Source organism: Typopeltis vanoorti, chromosome 17, assembly GCF_054136105.1.
Source record: "Typopeltis vanoorti isolate ZY-2024b chromosome 17, IOZ_Tvanoo_1.0, whole genome shotgun sequence".
Lineage (NCBI taxonomy): Eukaryota > Metazoa > Arthropoda > Arachnida > Uropygi > Thelyphonidae > Typopeltis > Typopeltis vanoorti.
Window position 1 is genome coordinate 95913912 of NC_143565.1, and position 21830 is coordinate 95935741.

Consider the following 21830-nt stretch of genomic DNA (forward strand, 5'->3'; position numbering starts at 1 on the left):
AGAGACACTTGAAACCTCTTCTAAATCAGAATCTGAGTCCTCGTACAACAAATTGTCCTCTGTACCATCCAGTGCATTACTAATTCCACGCTTCTTAAATGATTTAACCACTGTTTCAGTTTTCACAGCATTCCATGAAGCTTTGATCCATTCACAAACTTGTAAAATGCTAGGCCTCTTCTTTCTTCCTGATGGCATAACCTCAAAATATGAAGATTGCATCCAGCTGTTCCACTTCTCCTTCATAAATCCCTTAAATTTTTTATTAATACAGTCATCTAAAGGTTGAAGCTGACTAGTTAGACCTCCTGGAATTACAGCTAACTGTGTTTTCAATTCCTTGAGTTTATTTTAACATCGTCTGTTCTATGAGAACGAATCTGATCCTATACTAGAATAGCAGGCTTCTTCAACAGTCCACCAGGGCACCTAGACTAAATTTTATCTATCCATAACTTCATTCCTCCTCAATCCATCCAGCCGTTTGTGTGAACATGTACAAACATTCCTTTAAGCAGTTTTTCTTTGTGTAGTGTCTTCCTTTTAAAAATCAATAGTGGTGGCAACTTTGTCCCATCAGCACAGCAGGATAAAACAACCATGTAGTGAATTAAGAGGGAAATGTTAAATCCCGTTTTATTTTATAACCGGGTACAAAACTCGGGTCGAAATCCATCGACATCTGTAGAGTTTCAATGCCGAAAAAACTATCGGCTATAAAGTAAAACGGGATTTAACATCTCCCTCTTAATTAACAAATTCGCCGGTAAAATAGCCTTTCGGCTTATTATCTTTGCAACCATGTAGTGAGTTTTTTCATGCCGCGAAGTTTTAATAGTAACACTTTTAGTGCCCTTGGAATCTACAATTTTGTTTGAGGGCACATCAAAAGTCAGTGGAAGCTCGTCCATGTTTCCTATTTGCACAAGTTCAAAATTTTCTCGTTTCCTTGCGTTAATGACGAATCGATGAAATTCAATAATTTTTTCTTCATATTCAGCTGGCATCTTTTGTGATATTTTTGTTTTAGTGTGCATACATAGCTGGTTTCTCTTCATGAATCTTGAACACCATGATGTTGATCCAGTAAAGTTGGCGATCCCTCTGTTAGTGGCTATCGCTTTCGCTTGATGAATAACCATTTTTGTAGACACTGAAAGTCCCGTTTTTCTGTGGTCTAAAATCCAAGTATTCAGTTCTACCTCAAGTTCTGACAATTTTTCATTTCCACTTCATAGGTTATGTTTACTGTGAGTTGCTTTTTTTTAAATTCTATTCCTGATTCTGCCAAGTTCCTATCATTTTCTCAGTTGGGGGGTGGTCCGAAATACCTCTCTGCAGCCCTGTTTCCATGTTCTTTAGCATACGCAATCACACGTAGCTTGTATGCAATATTGTAACAATGCTGACATTTTTCATCCATAATTTGCCAAGAAATTTAGAGAAAATTTAACGGCAGTAATTTATCACCGTTCACAACTGCGACAACAATTGGAAAGTTTAAACGAACAGGACACAGCTGTGATCGTCGACGACAGCGCATGCTCATCCACTGAACTCTACGTCAGTGTTTCTCAAAGTGTGGTATGCTTACCCCCGGGGGTACGTGAAAGTCTTCAGGGGGTCCGTGTCAATTTTCGGCTATGCATCATTAATCATAGAATAAAATTCAATGTATCCGTGAGGTTCGAGATCGTAAAACGTTCCTGTTGTATCACTGAATAAGGTACAGAGACATCTGCAGGCTGTGCAATATGTTTGTCAACAAATAGTGCAATTAGAGACAACTGGGATAAAAAACGGCACTAACTAATGAATCGCATGTCCCCCCTCCCACAGAAAATGCTGTATGACTGAAGCAAAACCATATGTTGCCGGTGCAACATATAGTTTTGTTTGAGTGAACGTGTTAAAATGAAGAAATATATAGTGAATGTGTTTCAGATATTATATAAAGAATTCAGTTGAAGAGAATTAGCATTTCAACTCAACTGTCGACTTGTCTTTGTCATTTAGTAGCACGATCTTTTGTTAATACCGCACCAATCATATGAACGCGTATGTCTGATGTTTGAGAAACACTGCTCTATGTAACTGGAATGCTCTCATACACACTGCAAGGAAGCAATAAAGAAATCACTTAACTCGGAACAGAGAAAATTTTCAGAAATGAAAATAATAACAAACTGAATATCGGCGTATAAGACTCACCCTGTTTTTCAGACCTATTTTCAAAGAAAAAAAGTGCATCTTATACGCTGGCAAATACGGTAATTACTCCATACTTCAAGGATATCCTTTTCTCCTGTTTTCATGTCACCTTTATCATCTCTAATTCCTTTTACAGCACTCTTTCCTCCATTTCTGAGCTTCTTCAACAACCTCCAGAATATTTTGCCACCTTCATGATATTTATTTTCTATGTTCTTGCCAAAGCCCTCCCATGACTTTTGTTTAGCTAGTTTTACACAGTGTTTAGCTTTCTTACATTTGTCTCTGTATTCTCTGAGAGCACAAGCTGACTTATTTGCCAGGAATTTTTGATATTTTGATTTCTTCTTTTCCTTCACTGCCTCTTTTACTTCCTGTGTCCACCATGGATATAGGAAGTAAATGAGGCAGTGAGAGCTGCTCAACTTTTATTTGCTTTAAAACTTTCTTACATGTTATTCTTTTCAATATGAAATTCAATTTTATCCTGCTCAAGACTAAATAGTGATCACTTCCAATTTCAAATCCTCTGTACACTCTGGTGTCCTGCACCAGGGAGAAAACATCACTATCAACAATAACATAATCAAAAAGACTTTTCTTATTCCTTGCCTCTTCTCTCCATGTGAATTTCTGCATGTTTTTATGTTGGAACATGGTGTTAATAATAACCAGTCCGTGTCCTGAGCAGAAATCCAACAGGTATTTGCCATTATTAGTAGCGTTGCTCTTTTCTTCAAATTTTCCCAAAATATTTTTGTATGTCTGAGAATCACTTCCTACTCTGCTATTTAGATCCCCAACAAGGACCAACTTTTCCTTTTTCATTGTGTCAATAGCTTTCTCTAGAGCCTCAAAAAATTCTTCCATTTCTATCTTAGTAGAGCCTTCTGTGGGACCATAGACACAAATAGGTCTCATTGTCCAGTTTTCCATTCTGATATTTGCCCATATCACTCTACTTGAGACTGCCTGCCATTCAAGAAGATTAGCCTTGTGTTTAGTGTTGAATACTATGGCTACTCCTTCTTTTCCTTGATTGTCATTTCCTGAATATAACATTTTGTATTTATTGCTGAGAAAGATCTCACCAGTTTTTGTCTTTTTTGTTTCAGTCACCCCTATTATGTCGATCGGTACTTATGTAATTCCTCGGCTAGCTCCATTTCTTTGCCATTCAGGCTTCTTATGTCAATAGTACCGATTTTCAACTCTGGTGATGTTGAGTTGGGGTGTGTTTTAGAGTTTGTTCCAGTAGCTGACTTTTTGCTGTTCGCCCTGGTTCCCTGGCGAAAACAATGGGGGTCTTGTTTAACGGGGCGACGTCCCAATAGTCAAAATGAAGGTCAGAATCCTGAAATTAATTAAAAAGGAGAAAAATTTTAAAGATACAAATTAAACTATTGGTGAAAATTTAGAAATTAATTCTAAAGCAAAATCCTTAAAACTTTTATTAAAGATGTAATAGAAAGGCAGCAAAAAAAATGATATTTGAAAGCCAAAAAAAGTTATTTAAAATGTTGGGTGATCTTACGATAAGTAGTAACTCTCCTAGTAAATCGGATTCTAATAAGTTGTCTAATTATACTGAATCTGATTCTAAGCTAAATGTAGTACAGGAATGTTTTATTCCCAGATGCTATAACTGTAACAAGTTAGGTCACTTATCTAAAAACTGTTCTAGTAGAACTAAGTTTAATCTTAGAGAAAATGGATATTAGGGTAAAATAAATTCAAATGTTGGAGTGAAATATAATTCAGATATAGTGTTAGTGAAAATAAATTTACCTACAGATATTTCAACTCAAAGTAAAGATAAGTTAGTTTGCATTTCAAATCATCAAACTGATATTGCTGCAATGTCATATATCAGCAATGATAAACCTCTAACAGTAGTACAGTGTTTTATTGAAAATATACCTTGTGAGATTTTATTGGATATAGGAGCAGATACCTCTCTTATTTCTTGGTCACTCTTTATTAAAATTAAAGATTTTATTCCTGATATTATAAGATTGAGATATCCAATTAAGTTAACAGGTATCTTTGAAACTGAAATTTCTACTTTTAAAAGATTGATGTGTTTCTTTTCATTCCATGTTTTCCTCTGAAAGTTTCTCATAAATTGATTGTTCTTCCAGAGACTTCTAATCCAAACATACAGATTATGCTTGGTGTTGATTTCCTGAAGAGATATGACTTTGCCTGTAATTTTTTGCATGATAATATTTCTCTTTGTGGACTTAATATGCAATCTCTTCATAAGATGCAAGATTTAAATGTACAGTATACCCTAATGTTTCTGAGGCAGACAAAACCAAATGCTTGAAATTGAAGCAATAAACATGAATGAGAAAGAAAATTTAGAGAGAATAAAAGAAAGCCCAATAGAAAATGCAATGAAATTGTCAACTACAGCCAATGAAAAGAAACTGATTAATATATTCTTTGGTCTGCTTTCGTATTATTCCCTAATGTTTTCACTGAAGATATTGTCTCTGTCTTGTACTAATGCAGTTGAGCATTGTGTACAACTTATTACTCAGAAACCTATGTAAAATAGTATCAAACTTCATTGAAATGCATGGAGCATTTTCAACTGTAGTTGCAGTGTATAAAAAGGCAGGAATTATAGAAAAGTCTAACTTATAATGGAATAGCCCTTTTATTCTCATAGAAAACCTAATGGAAGTTTAAGATTTGTTTTAGATGTGAGAGAAATTAATAAGTCACGAAATCCATTGATTTTCTTTTATGTAAAATTGAACAGTTATTGGTTGGATTAGTAGGATCAGACTACTTCACTAAGCTAGATCTGAACTCTGGCTTTTTCCAGATTCCTTTAAAAGATGATGACAGAAAATAATTTGCCTTCACAACAAGACGACAAAAGTATCAATTGCATCATCTTCCTCGAGGAGCTAGAAATTCTGCCACATCTTTTCATTCATTAATGAATTCTTCTATTAGACATGTTAGGTAAAGGAGTTATTTGTTTCCAAGATGATTTGCTTATATACTCGAAGGACCTGACATCTCGTAGAAATATCTTATTGAAAGATCTTTCTAGATTAGATTAGATGAATCTAATTTATTACTGAAGTATTTAAAATGTCAGTTCTTTTTAAAAGGGCTTGAATATTTAGGTCAGTCAGAATGGCAGGAATAATAAAAATATAAAAAATGTATATGAAAAGGTCAAAGGAATGAATCTGTCTTGAAAAATTTTCTTTCTTTGAAATGCTCTGTTTAGATGAGGGTGGTTTGCTTCTATCAAGGCAAATGGATGAGGGTAAATAAAAGTGAGAATTTTAGCTTGTTATATTGAAATCTGGGATTCTCTATACTTTCATGATTCTGATCTAGTTGGTCATCAATGATTTGAGAGTACCTGGCACAGAATCAAGAATAGGTATTTTTGGGAAAGTGTGAGAAATCATATTAAGTCATATGCAAAATCCTGTCATCTATGCCAAACTAGGTCTACTTTTACAGACAAGGGCTCCACAACCCTTTCCAATACCAGTTAGACCATTTTAAGCTGTAGCTATTGATATAATTGGAACCTTACCCACAACAAAGTAAGGAAATAAATACACCCTTGTAGCCATTTGTATGTTATCACGCTTTCCAGAAGCAGTACCTATGAAGGATCAAACTGCTAAAACTGTAGCTGATAAGTTTTTTAAGCTGATAAATAAGACCTTAAAAGACACTTTTTAAGCTAGCTAATGCTAAGATGCCTAACTGGGACAATTGTCTGCCACAAGCTTTATTTGCTTGTAGGACAGCAGTTCATTCTGCTATTAAAGAAAAACCTGCTTTTGTACTATATGGTTTTGATCCTAACTTTCCAAATGAGTTAAGATCTATAAATATTAACTCGGGTTTTTCAGATATTTATGAATATCTCGAGTATGTAGTAAAAAGAAACTCATTTGTTCATGAGCTTGTAGCAGAAACTAGCAAACTTAGTTCCTTCCCAGAAAACAAAAGCATTCATAAATAGATTTAGAATATATAAGAATCTTAGTCCTTGTGATTTAGTATATTTAGATAATAAGATTAATCTTAAAAGGGTTTGTAATAATTTATTCTTATCTTTTAATTTTATTACTATTGATATTATTTTGTTATTTATTATTATTTAACGTCGGACTGCACCTTTGTAATGTCTTTTTCTTATCAGTCGTAATACCGAGTTTATCGTCATTGCTTGAGCTAGTTCTTCATGCACAAAACTTCTGATTATTCTTAATCCTTTTAGTCTATAGTTTTACTCCCCTCTTTCTCTCGAGGCTATAAGAAAGCTATTTCACATGCTCAAAGTGTAGACACAGGAAAAGCTTCTGGCTGGAATCAATTCCCTAATCTACTTGTAGGAAGTTTATTTTGCACTTGGTTAGACTATAATATATTTAGTTTAATCCTTTATCCAAGTGTAGGCAAACAAAGTTTGCTCCTGAAAATATCATCAGGACTGAGGCAAGGTGGTACATCTGTTGGCACCTCATAGCAAAGGTGGACTAAGCTTTCATCTCTCCTTGTCTTAGTATCTCCCATAATGCAAAGCACATCTCCTTGCAGACATGTATAATGCTATGCATTAAGCGAAGGGCCACTACCCAGACCGGTCTCGACAGTAGGAGGCAGACCCTGAAGTGATGATACCAAAGCAGAAGCAATGGAGAGGTTATATATACCTATACGAGTTGCCAAAGGGTGTACCACCTTATTATTAAATTACTCTGGATTTGGAGAAAGATGTTGGAAGTTTATTTTGCACTTGGTTAGACTATAATATATTTAGTTTAATCCTTTATCCAAGTGTAGACAAAGTTTTTTTGTTTGCCTACACTTGGATAAAGGATCAGGAGAAGGCATATATGTATGCCTTTGTATGCCTTCTCCTGATCTAAAAAAACTTAAGTACAGATCCTTGTCATATTCCCATGATTTCTCGACTATTTATCATAAAATGAAAATCTGATCCTGACAACATCTATTTGGCCTGAACCCAGCTTGTTTTGAACATTTCTCTTTCACAGTTTTTCCTCATCCTCTTTTTAAGTATACTTGTATAAATCTTACTTGGAACATTTAGTAGAAAAATTCCTCTTTAATTCTCACATTCAGCTTTTTACTCCCTTTTTTTATAGATGGGAACTATGAGAGAGCTATACTTCAATCATCTGGAATTTGACCTTCTGACCAGGCTCTTTGAATTAAGCAGTGTAACAACTGCAAATCTTTTATATCTCTATATTTGAGAATTTCTGAGAATCTGAGAATTCAAATATGATCTACTCCAGTTGCCTTTCCAGATTTCAGGGTTTTTAACAGTAAACCTGAAGTAATGATGTGTACTTCTCTTTGCATTCCTCTTGAAAGTTTTCCTCCTTGCTTTTTCAATAGCCTCCAAAACATTTTGCCATCTTCCTGATATTTACTTCTTTATGCTTACTGCACTTTTCTCATGACTTTTGTTTAGCTACTTTCATGCATCTCAACTCTCTTACATTTTTCTCTGTATTCTTTTATTCTTTATTTGCTAGGAACTTTTGAAATACTTTCTTCTTTTCAGGACCACTTCTTTATCTGCCATGGTGTTCTAATTTTTCTATTCTAGTAGACAACTTTACTACATGCCTCCTTAGCTGAATCATTGAATATTTTCTTTAGAGTTTACTGTTCAGACTCAAAGGTTTGGTTCTTGTTTTCAAACTGTTTCATTCTTTCTTCAATAATACTTCTAATTTTTTAGGAAATGACAACGTAAACTAAATTATTAATTATAAAAACTTTAATAGCCATCTATATTTCGGCAGTGTTACATTGCCATCTTCAGGAATCACAAAACAATGATATGTGCACGCAGGCACTCAACCAAGCAAATGAGGCCTGAAGAAAGGCAACTGAAGTTGGTCTTAGAGTCCTAAAAGGTGCCCCCCAGTGTGCTAAATTGGGTTTCTTGGCCATTGGACTGACGATCTTAGAATATGTACTTCCCAAATTTCGGGCAGTCTGCTGGCTGTGGAGCCTCTGTATATCATTCAATATTTACAATGCCTTTCGTTGGAAAGACCTGGGTTCAAATCTCATCTAGGATGTGAAGAACTTTTTTTAAATCTTTTCAGTTGAAGGTGAGTTAACCAACTTCATATGGAAGCATCTGGGTGTTTCCTCCTGAGGAACCCGTGTGTTTCATCCTGCAAAACAGGCAGCCAGTCACAAGAACATATGCAATTAACTGACAGAATACACTAATGTCACTGCCTTATTTGCTTTAGCTGTAAATTCAAATAACAACAGCTGATGGCCGATTTGAAGGTAGAGCAAACAAGGAATCCAGATTGGTACTGAAGTTCCCCATGAGTATTACAGCTGTCATTAAGGCAAAATATTGTTTTTATTGTTATTATTTTTCTGAATAAGTAGCATTCTCTTAGCTACCAGTATTCTAATACTTTTTAGCAGCTACTTTTCAGACTGAGATATGATGATACTGAGTTAAGGAGAAAGACTAAGGTGGCAAATGATTTGATGCACTGGCTGGATGTGAGTATTTGGATATGTGAAGACAGTTTGATGATAAGATATATAAAAAAGATGGCCTAGACCTGAATGGATTTGGCATTAGGAGCCTAGAGAAATTATTTACTGGGGTGAGACCTAATGCAAGGAATTAGAGAAACTAGATCATTGTGAAAGGAATAGTTAGTGTTGGGGAATGGGAGCAAGATATATGAAGGGGTGGACCTGCATGCATTGGTTTTAGACTTTTTGAATATTGTGCAAAGGTGTATAAATAGAAACCTGACCATTTGGGAAGTAAGTAAACCAGGGTGTGACTTTATGTGTACATGTCTGGAGCATCAGGAATAAAGGATTGGAATTTGTTGCCTTGGTGAATATATTGTGGCCTAAGATTGTTGGCATTTGTGAAACAAATGTACTGACTAACAGTCAGATGTAGTAACTGAAATAAAGTGTAAAGGTTAGTGTATTCAGGAAAGACAACAAAGAATAGAGAGGGGAATACTACTACCATTGAATAATTTGAGGCGAGTTAGTATGCAAATTCATGAAACAATAATAATAATAATATTGTTCCATGTAGCAGTAGTTTAAGGCTGTCTGGTGTGAACTGAAGATCAACAGAATGAAATATCTATGGTTAGTATTTCTATAACCCATTCAGTTGCTGGGAGTGATGAAATGCATTGTCAAATTACCCTGATAGGTACATAAACAAGTAATCATTATCGGTGACTTAAATTATGCAAGTATTAATTGGGTAGCAGGAAAAACTCATGGCAAAAATGAAGGAAAATTTATTGATCCGTTGAACACAGTTTTCTCCAACATGTCAAAAAGTTTTTGATTTGATCGTAACATCAGAAGGAGTCTCAGTTACAAATTTGAATGTTTTGTCACCAGTTGGTGACAGTCATCATGCTGACCTGAGAAGTATCTAAATATATGGACATTTCAATTAGGAATGGTTACATACTGAGCCATGAAGCTGGAAATTATGACATACTCAAGAAAATACTATATTCAGTCCCATGTTATCAGTTACTGAACAGAAAAAATATATAAGCTGTGCATGGGGAAGCTTTGAAAAGATGCTTAAATGATGCAGCATCTGATTGTATCTCTCTAGAATTCAAAGAACAAATAGAGCGGGAGTGAAATAAATGTGCAACCTTATTAACATGTTCACATCAGTTTATATTTTGCGCCTACACCACACCTGGTGGTAACTTGCTTAGCCTTGTGTCATTCATACTTACACATTCAGCAACATATATGACATACCAGTTTCAAATTTCTTTGGTAGAATTTTCATGTTAAACTGATATTTGTGAACTGAATCTCAAAACTAATGTTTTCTTGTTTTGAGTTTGTAACTTATGCTTTCATAAATATCATATTGCATAAATTTATGGTTATACCAATGCGTGTTATTTAATAAATTTTTTTTTTTAAAAAAAGCCAGTCATTGCAATCAGTATTTTCCCCACCTCTTATCTCTAGAAATATAGAGTGGTAAGTGTATGTACTGTGAATGAGTTTAAGAGGAGGTGTGACAACTGATGTGCAATGTATGCCTGTCTCAATGAGTCCTTGATCATGGAGGTGTGTAGTTGGTGGTGGTGGTGATGATGATGAAATGTATATATATATATATACCACACACGAAAGACAGAAAAGCATTATAGCAAGCAAATGCTGCATGAGAGAAGGGCCAGGAATAGAGTAATATTAAAATGTGGCATTTATTTTAATTAGTTTTATTTATTTTGCTAATTTTAGAGTGATGATAAAAAGAGAAAAAGATCACGTGATTATAGTTACGATGAGAATGAGGAAGAAAGTAGTGCAGAATCTGATAGTGAATCAGAACCAGCACCACCAGGTAATATTACTTATTTTTATAAACATAATCAAAAGTGTCTTTTAAGGCACAGTTAGCAAAATTGATATTGTTTAATTTAAAAATATTAAATGACAGTAAACTGTTACAATTTGTTTCTGTATATCATCACTTGTCATTCAAGGGCTCAGCAAATATGTTTGCCGATTGCAAGTAGAATTTGCCAAGTAGCAGGTAGTTGTTGGAAGTTTTTCCACTTGGATATACTATAAATTAAAGATACAAGAAATTGTATACTTGGTTTAATCCTTTATCCAAGTGTAAGCACACAAAGTTTGCACTTGAAGTATTTTCAGGACTCGAACAACTCATATATAGAAGCTAATGACTTCACATCACTTGCCTTACTATCCCAAAATGTAAATCACATATCCTTCCAGACATGTATAATGCTATGCATTATAGGAAGGGTCACTATCCAGATTGGTTTCGACCTTTATTGAGGTCTCATCATCAGATGCCAGATCCAGAGGTGATATTAAGGTTGAAGTAATGCAGAAGTCATATTTTCATTTAAGTATCCAAAAAATGACTTCTGCATTACTTCAAACTTAGTATCACCTCTGGGTCTGGCTCCCACTGATGAGACCCCAATAAAGGTTGAAACCAGTCTGGGTAGGGGAACCTCTTCCCATAATGCATAGCATTATACATGTCTGGAAGGATTTGTGTTTTACATTATGGGATACTAAGGCAAGTGATTTGAAGTCATTAGCTTCTATATACAAGTAGTCCCAGTCCTGAAAATACTTCAGGCGCAAACTTTTTTTGCTTACGCCTTGATCAAAGATTACACCAAGTATATAATTTCTTGGTATCTTTAATTTACAAGTAGCAGGTAGCTGCAGACTAGACAAATTATTTAATGAAACATAACCAGAATCTTTTTTTAAGGTTAAGGGAACACAGAAGAATGTCTATGATACAAAATGCCATTTCTAGTAACAAAAATTAATGTGACAAATTATAAAGGGTGTCCCAAAATTCACGCAAGATTTAAATTTAGCACCATTTGTGCAGTAAAGTGTTGCCAACGAGGAAAAAACAGACAGCGTGACAGCTGACAGTTCAGGGTTATTAAAAATGGAGCGCTACACGAAAGAACAATGCATTTTCATTGTTGAGCAATATTTTAAAAATAATGAAGGTTTAGCAGCTACAGTTCGCAATTTTCGTACAAAATATGGTCAGAATAGTGATTTAACTTCATCAACTGTGAAAAGATTAATTAAAAAATTCAAGGAAACTGGATCAATTAGTAATCTTATACACTCTGGCCGTCCTTCAACAAGTCGTTCAACAGAAAACATCGAAGCAGTTCGTGAGAGTGTTGCTGAGAGTCCAGGAACATCATTTCAGCACCGTGGTCTTGAATTGGGCATTTCGAGAAGCTCTCTACAGCGTATTCTCACGAAAGATTTGCATCTTTATGCTTACAAAGTTCAATTGGCTCAAGAACTGAAGCCTACTGACCACACACACACACACACACAGCGAAGAGAGTTCGTTGAATGGATTATGGAACAACAACAAGTGGATGCTTATTTTTCGAACAAAATCATCTTCAGCGATGAGGCTCATTCTCATAACTTGATGGCTTCGTTAATCGACAAAATTGTCGCATTTGGGGTTCAGAAAATCCACGAGTGATTGTTGAGAAACAAATGCATCCACAACGTGTCACTGTTTGGTGCGGATTTTGGGCTGGAGGCATCATCGGTCCATTCTTCTTCGAAAATGCGGCTGGTAAGGCAATAACAGTTAATGGTACTCGCTATCGCGACATGATAATCCAGTTTTTTGTGCCTAAATTGCAAGATATGGATGTGGACAACATGTGGTTTCAACAAGACGGTGCGACATGCCATACAGCCCAAGAAACAATTCAATTACTGCATGAGTCATTTCCTGGTCGTGTAATTTCCCGTTTTGGCTATCAGAATTGGCCGCCCAGATCATGTGACTTAACGCCGTTGGACTTTTTTCTTTGGGGTTTTTTGAAGTCTAAGGTTTATGTCAACAAGCCCACGACCACCCACACCTTAAAGGAGGAAATTGAGCACTGTATCAACGAAATTCAGCCACATTTATGCAAAACGGTCATGGAAAATTTCGACAAAAGAGTGCGTATGTGCCAGCAAAGCCGTGGAGGCCATTTACCCGCTATGCTATTCCATGCATAACCCTATATTGTATACTTTATGAATCAATAAGAAATTACAATTTTTAATTAAAAACCTGTGTTTTCTATCAAAATTACTTCTTGCGTGAATTTTGGGACACCCTGTATTTTCCAAAAAATTCAATGTTATTTTTTACTGCTCTTCCTATTCTTATTATTTATTGACTTCTTAGAATGGTTCTTCTTCACACAAAGGAACTGTTTTTCCAAACAACAATACAGCACCACTAATCTTTATAGAACTCCTATTGAATCACTGGGACATATTAAAAAAAAAATCGGGAGGGGGGGGACAACTTTGGTGAGTACATTTTTTCCATTGTGAGTACAATTTTTGCATAATTTATATAACCCTGGTTACTTACATAATAAGCCAAGGGGAATCCTATTTTAGGAGATGGTGAGAGGAGACTTTTCTCTTCATCTGAAAACTGTATTAATGAAGTAAATTTTTAAAAGAAAGATTTCAGATTGCTACCACATGTTTATTAAGAGAAACAAACCTGACAAGTTTCATATGTCGTTTGACTTACATCTTCAGGAGTTAAAGGTAACTAAAAGTTTAAACACAAGAAATGAGAAATTACTCAAAATAGTCCATTAGATATTGTTATGGCAGTCTAACTGTTCATCAAATTAAAAAATCTGGATGCAGAATTTATATATACATTAATGCATGCTATCTTTGAACAATGCTGAATGTTGTCACGTTCTGTTGCTCACATTCACTCTGTCATAAGTCTGACTTAGGTATATTTTTTATGAATGCTTACCAAACTTGGTGTAGATTTAGGCCCTAGTTTTTATTGCATTGTGCTGGGATTCTAAGCATATTTGCAGCTTCCTTAAATTTCCTTGTGAAACAGTTTTTTTTTTTCAATATAAGACATGTTCGTTTTATGCCAAAGTACATTATGGCCAGTGGAAGTTGTGGGATGCTAGGCCTAATTTGTGTTCTCCCCTTTTTTGCATGTCTTTTTGATGTTCGTTCATACTAATTTCCCCTGATCTTCTCGTCTGGCCTACATAACAGATGCCACAGGAACAGTAAATTTTATAGACACCTGGTTTTTTTTAAAAGGTGATGTGGAGGTTTGGGGGGCGGGGGATGTAGAAATCTTTATATTTTTTCTAGCGGTAGAAAAGCTACTTTAATGTTATGCTTGTATAGTAATTTGGCCAATTTGTCTGTAACATTCTTGATGTATGGAAGTGTAATTGTGTTCTTGAAATCTTGCTTTTGTGAGCTGCTTGTAGGAAGTGTGTTGAGGATTTTCTTGATTGTCTTAGGTTCAAAACCATTTTTTTTTTTTGAGGATCTGTGTTAAATAATGTAATTCTTCATTCCACTTTTCTTCTGTGCTGGAAATATTGTAAGCTCTATACCTCAAGATTTTCATTAAACCTATTTTTTTCATGGGGGTGGTGGTGTGAGGCAGCATTAAGAAATCTTCCTGTGTTGGTGGGTTTTCTATAAATGGAGAAAGATAATCTGTTTTCTTTTTCATTGATTTGTATTAGGATATCAAGGAAAGGTAGTTTTTTTATGTTCTTCCTGTTCCAGAGTGAATTTTATGTTGTTGTGCAGACTATTAAGATAATCTTTAAAATCAGTGAGTTCCTCTCGCCATATGATGAAAATATCGTCTACAGTTCCTGGGTCGTAATTTGCTTTTTAATAGCAATGCTGTACTTTGTATGTGGATCTCATCCACATACCATACACGGAATCCAGAGCCCTCAAAGAACTAAAATCAGACAAAAACATTGTTATAATTAATGCGGATAAAGGGATGCGACAGTAGTCATTAACTCAGAGGATTATAAGAAAAAAAATGAAAATTCTTGAAGATTCCAATACCTATACACCTTTAGACAGAGACCCCCCACTTGGTGAGCTCAATAAAACCAATGATCTAATTAAAAATATACCCAATTGGACTGAAGAACTAAAAAGAACTCTATAATCAAAACACCCATTAGTTCCTAGAATATATGGAGTACCAAAAATACATAAGAAAGATACTCCTCTAAGACCCGATAGTGGATGGAAGAGACTCTCTGACCTCAAATCTGGCAAAACACCACACTAACATGATTTTACCACACATAGGAAAAACAACATCATTCATTAAGAACAGTGTAGATTTCACTGAGAAGGTAAAGGATATATATATACATAGAACCTTCAGACATCTTGGCAAGTTTGGATGTAGTCAGCCTTTTTACAAATGTTCCCAGAAATGAAACAGTGAATCTCCATGAAGATCTTTTTCCACCGGCTATCGTAGAACTATACAAACATTGCATAAAAAAACAGTTTTTCATGTATCAAGACAAATTTTGGGAACAAAAAGGACTGGCAATGGGCTCTCCCCCTCTTTTCCATATATAGGCTTTACCAAACCTATATATGGAAAATTTTGAAAATAATGCATTAAAGAACTATCATAAAAAACCTAAAATTTGGCTTCGTTATGTAGACGATATTTTCATCATATGGCCAGGAACAACAGAGAACTCACTGCTTTTAAAGATTATCTTAATAATCTGCACAAAAACATAAAACTCACTCTGGAACAGGAAGAACATAAAAAAAAACTTCCTTTCCTTGATATCCTAGTAGAAATCAATGAAAAAGAAAGCAGATTATCTTTCTCCATTTATAGAAAATCCACCAATACAGGAAGATTTCTTAATGCTGCCTCACACCACCACCCCATGCAAAAAAATAGGTTTAATTAAAAACCTTGAGGTATAGAGCTTACAATATTTCCAGCACAGAAGAAAAGTGGAATCAAGAATTACATTATTTAACACAGATCCTCAAAAAAAAAAAAGGTTTTGAACCTAAGACAGTCAAGAAAATCCTCAACACACCTCCTACAAGCAGCTCACAAAAAGCAAGATTTCAAGGATGCAATTATACTTCTATACATCAAGAATGTTACAGACAAATTTGCCAAATTACTATACAAGCATAACATTAAAGTAGCTTTTCTACCGCTAGAAAAAATATCAAGATTTCTACATTCCCCAAAACCTTCACATCACCCTTTATAAAAACCAGGTGTCTATAAAATTTACTGTTCCTGTGGCATCTGTTACGTAGGCTAGACGAGAAGATCAGCGGAAATTCGTATGAACGCATCAAAAAGACGTGCAAAAAAAGGGGAGAACACAAATCAGGCCTAGCATCCCACATAACTTCCACTGGCCATAATGTACTTTGGCATAAAACCTACATATCGTATATTCAAAAAAACTGTTTTGCAAGGAAATTTAAGGAAGCTGCAAATATGCTTAGAATCCCAACGCAATGCAACAAAAACCAGGGTCTAATTCTACACCAAGTTTGGTAAGCATTCATAAAAAATATACCTAAGTCAGACCTCAGACAGAGTGAACGTGAGCTACAGAACGTGACAAGATCCAGCATTGTTCAAAGATAGCATGCATTAATGTATATATAAATTCTGCATCCGGATTTTTTAATTTGATGAACAGTTAGACTGCCATAACAACATCTAATGGACTATTTTGAGTAATTTCTCATTTCTTGTGTTTAAACTTTTAGTTACCTTTAACTCCTGAAGATGTAAGTCAAATGACATATGAAACTTGTCGGGTTTGTTTATCTTTATTTATCTTAATAAACATGTGGTTGCAATACAGAAATCTTTCTTTTGAACTGCTAAACCACAGAAACCTATGCCTACAATTAGAAGTAACTTTTTATTTATTTATTTTTTATAACTCCACCCATGGTGAACTTATAGTACATTAGTTGGATGAGCTAAGTTTTTTAAATATAATCCTGAAGTTCTACTCCGGAGACAAAACATTAGTCACTCAAACACTAGGATTCACCTTAGAAATAGAATCAAGCAACACCTTATCCTTTCCTGATGTCCTTATAAAATGGGTGGTAAATGGTTCTTTCACCTTTTCTCTCTACTGCAGAAACCTACTTTTTCTGCCCGCTATATCCATTAGACATCAGCTCACAATCCTTTGTAAAAATATGGTATTATGGTTGTTCTGGAACAGCAAAAGTGGCTAAGGCTATGAGGCTAGTGTATTATGTCTGTAAATTGCATGTTGTCTTCTGACCAACTTGCCTATTATGAAATGAAAATCCTGAGTTTCTGACAGGAAAAAGTCCACTACCACTATTTGAGACTGGCTAACTAATCTTCAGATGAAAATCCCTGATAATGGTTCTTCACATTCCAGATAGGATTCAAAACCAGGTCTTTTCAACTAAACGACATCATCATCATTGGTCTTCCTCGAGGTATTTTTCCTGCCATTCTAAAAAAATTAAAAAATAAAAAAAAAACGCTTGTTTTGATAACCAAATGTTTTTTTTTTTTAAAACAGTGAATTAGTTTTCACTTTTTAAAACAGTGACAGGTCACTTAAAAGAATGATAACCCATTCTTTTAAGTGACCATAGCATCTGAGATTCACCACTCTGTTAACACATTCTTGAATGCTATCAATGGCATGTTCCTTCCTAATATCCTCATTTTTAATATGATACCATCATTCATGCCATCTGTTCACTTCCCTAATTTTTCTCATAATTCTCATATGTGTGGCCTCCAGTCTTTGCCCACGTGGTTTATTTCTAACTGAGCTCTCAGATCCATAAGCTAAAATTGGATGACTAATTTCTCTTTTATTCCATATACATTTATTCAGTTGACTTCCCTGCCATATTAGCTTTGCTAATTCTGTTGTCTATTTCTAAATTTAATTTGCCATCTTCACTAAAAATTGTGCCTAAATAGCTGAAATATTTCACTTGTTCTATAGCTTCACCATTGAGAGTACAGTTGATATTTTAATTATCTTTGTCTTTTTATTGCTGATTTTGATATTAAATTTATCAAAGGAGTTATTCAATTTAGTCATGAAATCCTGCAGACTTGTACTGGATTTATTTAGAAGTATAACATCATCTACATAAAGGAAAGTAAATTAAAATAAAAGTAAAGAGTTCAGATTACAATATCCAGTTTTGATATTGGGTCTAATAACAGAGGAGATGATGCACACTCTCGTTTCATACCTGATTTAACATCACATCATCTTCCTGTACCTCTTCACTTTTAACTGCTGACTTACAACTCATATAGACAAGGATTGCATGTTATAATGTCCCATCTTAACCATATCACTGTAGCATTTTGAACAGATTTTCTCTTGGCTTTGAAGATATGGATATACCCTTTCCATATCTTCAAAACTTGTAGCAAGAAGTGAAGATGAACTCAAAAAATCAACATAGCCTTTAAAGGAATGCGGAGAACCGATCAGGGCTTCTGACCTAATGTCCAGTCCTTACCTTCTTATGGTGCACTCTGTTAGGTATCTACCTGGATACTGAACGAACGAGGATTGGCCAATTTGGTATTTAGCTGACCAAATTGTTATTCTTATTGGCTTAAACCAAATTATAAAATGGTGGTACAACATGACAAAATTTCATTCCGGATGGGACGTCGCCAGGTTAAACAAGGCCCACATTGTTTTCGCCAGGGAACCAGGCCGAACAGCGAAAAGTCAGCTACTGGAACAAATCCTAAAACCCACCCCAACTCAACATCACCAGCGTTCAAGATATCAGTACTATCATCATAAGAAGCCTGAATGGCAAAGAAATGGAGCTAGCTGAGGAATTGGATAAGTAACAGATCGACATAATAGGGGTGACTGAAAAAAAAAAAAAAGGCAAAAACTGGTGAGATCTTTCTGAGCAATAAATACAAAATGTTATATTCAGGCAATGACAATCAAGGAAAAGACTCTTCAATATGGGGCACCTGTTCGTGGTGGAAGGGACCTTTCAATGATGGCACTGGCCCCTTTTCATTCTTCCTCTTTTTCTTTGCTTTTCTTCCCGTATTCTACGCTCTTCTTCTCCTGAGTCTTTTTCACTATCCTTTTTTCCAGACCACCATCAATGGGATCCAACTCCCTGCCGTCATGTTTGCCATGCAGTGCAACCCGTGGACATCCGGAAAGGGGGATCCTGGTAGTCTTGCACTATTTTGGCCCCAGCTTTGGCAAGACGGGTGGTCCTGGATGGCCCAGCTAGGATCAATCGACTAGTGGGCTTGCCTGCAAGGGTCAACGGTGTTGCAGTAAGTCTCTCACCCTATGGTCCAGGGTTGGGATCCTAGATCTGCTGTAGTGCCGGTATGGCGTCCAGGGGAGCCCTGGTGTTCCACTCCTGAGCGCAGTCTTTGCTTGCCAGGTAGTGGGTGTCCATGTGTTGCTCCGTGGTAGGTGGGGAGCTCTGGTGCCGAACTAAAAACTCCTTAAATATGAATCCTTCATCCTCAAATGTTTCAGGGACCCTAACAAAGTCCCAACCAAGTACTGATACCGTAGATACAGCATATGGAAACACAAGCAAGAAACAAAAGATATTGGATACTAACATAAATGGACCAATCTTTTTAATCATCATGCAACAGGTGAAAAACCAATTGGGAAAATGTTACCCTTCTTTATCCAAAAAGTTTTAGAAGGACTGGCAGGACCTCTCAAAACTATCAAGAAATTGCGTTCTGGTGATATCCTCATGGAAACAGTGTGTAAACAACAAAATACAAATTGCAGTAACACCTTACAGAACACTCAATTCCAGTAGAGGAGTGATATCAGAATGGGATCTCCCTGATGTTCCTGATGAGGAGATATGTTCAGAGCTTAAAGATCAATGAGTGACGGATGTGAGGTGCATCCTGATATGTAGGGATGGTCACCTGGTTTCAACCAAGAACATCATCCTTATTTTTAATACACCTAGACCTCTGACATTTGTAAAAGCAGGGTATCTCAGCTGTCCTGTTAGAATGTACATCCCTGACCCGCTGAGATGCTTTAAATGTCAGAAATATGGACATGCCCAAACTGCCTGTCGTGGTTCTACTACCTGTGCTTGATGTGGTAGTAAAGAACATGGTAAGAAATCTTGCTGTGCAGAAAAAGCTAAATGTGTCAACTGTCAGGGAAATCATCCAGCTTACTCTTGTGCATGTCAGAAATGGAAAGATGAAAAAGAGATACAAAAAATTAAAACTGAACAAACATAACATATCAGGATGCAAAAAGAAAGCTGACCACCATTACATCTGTTCTGAGATCCTCCTATGCTGAAAAAGTAACAATTAAAAAAGTGCCAACAGAAACTCAAACATGTATGTCTTTTCCACCATCTGATAATTTCACCATACCTGAACTTTAGGATCACAAGTGCTTCTCTGTTTAGCGCATTAATCACAAGACCTATGGCTTTACTCCAGAGACAATTTCAAAAATGGTCCCAGTCGATGAAAACTCACCTGTCCAAAAAAACTATTATTATTATTATTATTATTCGTGACACCTCCAAGGAGTCTGAAGACTCATCGCAGGAGGACACCTACTATACAACTGTTTCCACCCTACACTGAACCTCTACCAGTCATCTCCATCAACGCCATCTACTGTCCACCACAACTAGTATATTTTGTCTGTAAATTGCGTGTGTTCTGAAGGGCCGATTTGTCTGTATGCGGGATGAAAAACCCGAGTTTCTGGGAGAAAAAACCCTGCTACCTCCATATGAGATTGACTAACTCACCTTCGATTGAAAATGTCCACATAAAGATTCCTCCCGTCACGACGAGAATCCAACTTAGGCCTTTTCTAATCGAAGGGCACAATGTGCCGTCGTTCTTCCAATTGCGCTACAGAGGCGCTATGGCGGAGATATCACTCAAAGATAAACCACCAGACACTCGCACAGAAAAAATGGATACCTCGGTATCCACTGAAAGTAAACTAAACCTACCAACTGACCCTAACACATTTGATGTTTTGAACATTCTTCCAGAGGAAGAGATGGACACTGGCCGTCCATACTTCCCTGAAACAATGGATAAATATAAATCTGACAAAGGTAAGTCCTCAACCTCCCGTCAATAAAATCAAGACAATAGGAAAATTTTTACAATTGAACTGTTGTGGGATTCTCCAGAATATCGATGATATCAAGATGTTGTTGCAGAAACACAAACCTTTTTGTTTCTGTCTACAGGAAACATACTTAAGACCCGATGAGGATTGTACCTTTAGGAATTTCACTGTTGTACTTAAGGACAGAACTCGAGGTGGTCCTGTTCATGGAGGAGTAGCTATCCTAGTTGACGGTCATATTCCTTTCCACCATGTCCAGCTTAATACTACTCTGGAAGCAGTAGCGATTTGGCTCTCTGTGAGATTTCTTGTTACAGTATATTCAATTTATTTACCATCGAGTGCTGAGTTAAATTGATTTTGACAATCTTATCTTGCGACTGCCTGAACCCATACTTTTGGTGAGTGACTTTAATGGTCACAATACTCTGTGGGGTAGTGCCAACACTAACAGACAAGGTCGAATCATTGAAACAGTCCTTGATAATAATAACCTCTCCCTTTTAAATAATAAAGTTAATACCTTCTTTCATATGCCTGCTCATTCGTATTCTGCAATCTGTTCCCCTTCCATTCTTCCACTGCTTACATGGGACGTTGAAGAGAACATATACGGAAGCGATCACTTCCCTGTTCTATGTGCAATGTCCTCACAAGAACCGTGTTCACCCATATGAATACCTATATGGAAAATGGACCAGGCTGATTGGAATAGTTTTTCTTATCTTGCAAAATTTAATGCTGATACTATCAGACGAACACCTATCAATGAAGCGGTAAAGTATATAACAGAATGGATTGTCCAGGCAGCAACAACCTCCATCCCAAAGAAAAAAGTGTCTGTATACACTTATGTTAAAGACGCACTCATCACCCAGATCCTGAATTAAGAATGGGACATACTGTTCTTCCAGTAGCTACAGAAACCAAGTTCTTGAGACTCATCTTTGACAGAAAACTTACATTTCCAGCACACATTCATCAACTAAGAGAAAAGTACAAGAAAACTTTGAACCTCCTTCG

The 21830-nt window shown here is 36.0% G+C and overlaps 1 protein-coding gene across 5 annotated transcripts in view; it reads left to right on the forward strand.

Moving 5' to 3' along the window:
• The window catches only part of Ars2 (arsenic resistance protein 2), a 394921-nt gene that overhangs the window by 194500 nt on the left and 178591 nt on the right, over positions 1-21830 (forward strand). For all 5 annotated transcript variants that reach the window (XM_090407032.1, XM_090407029.1, XM_090407033.1 and 2 more), the window contains one exon: positions 10531-10633. In XM_090407032.1, the coding sequence (XP_090263158.1) occupies positions 10531-10633 (103 nt within the window). The remainder of the gene's footprint in view (positions 1-10530; positions 10634-21830) is intronic.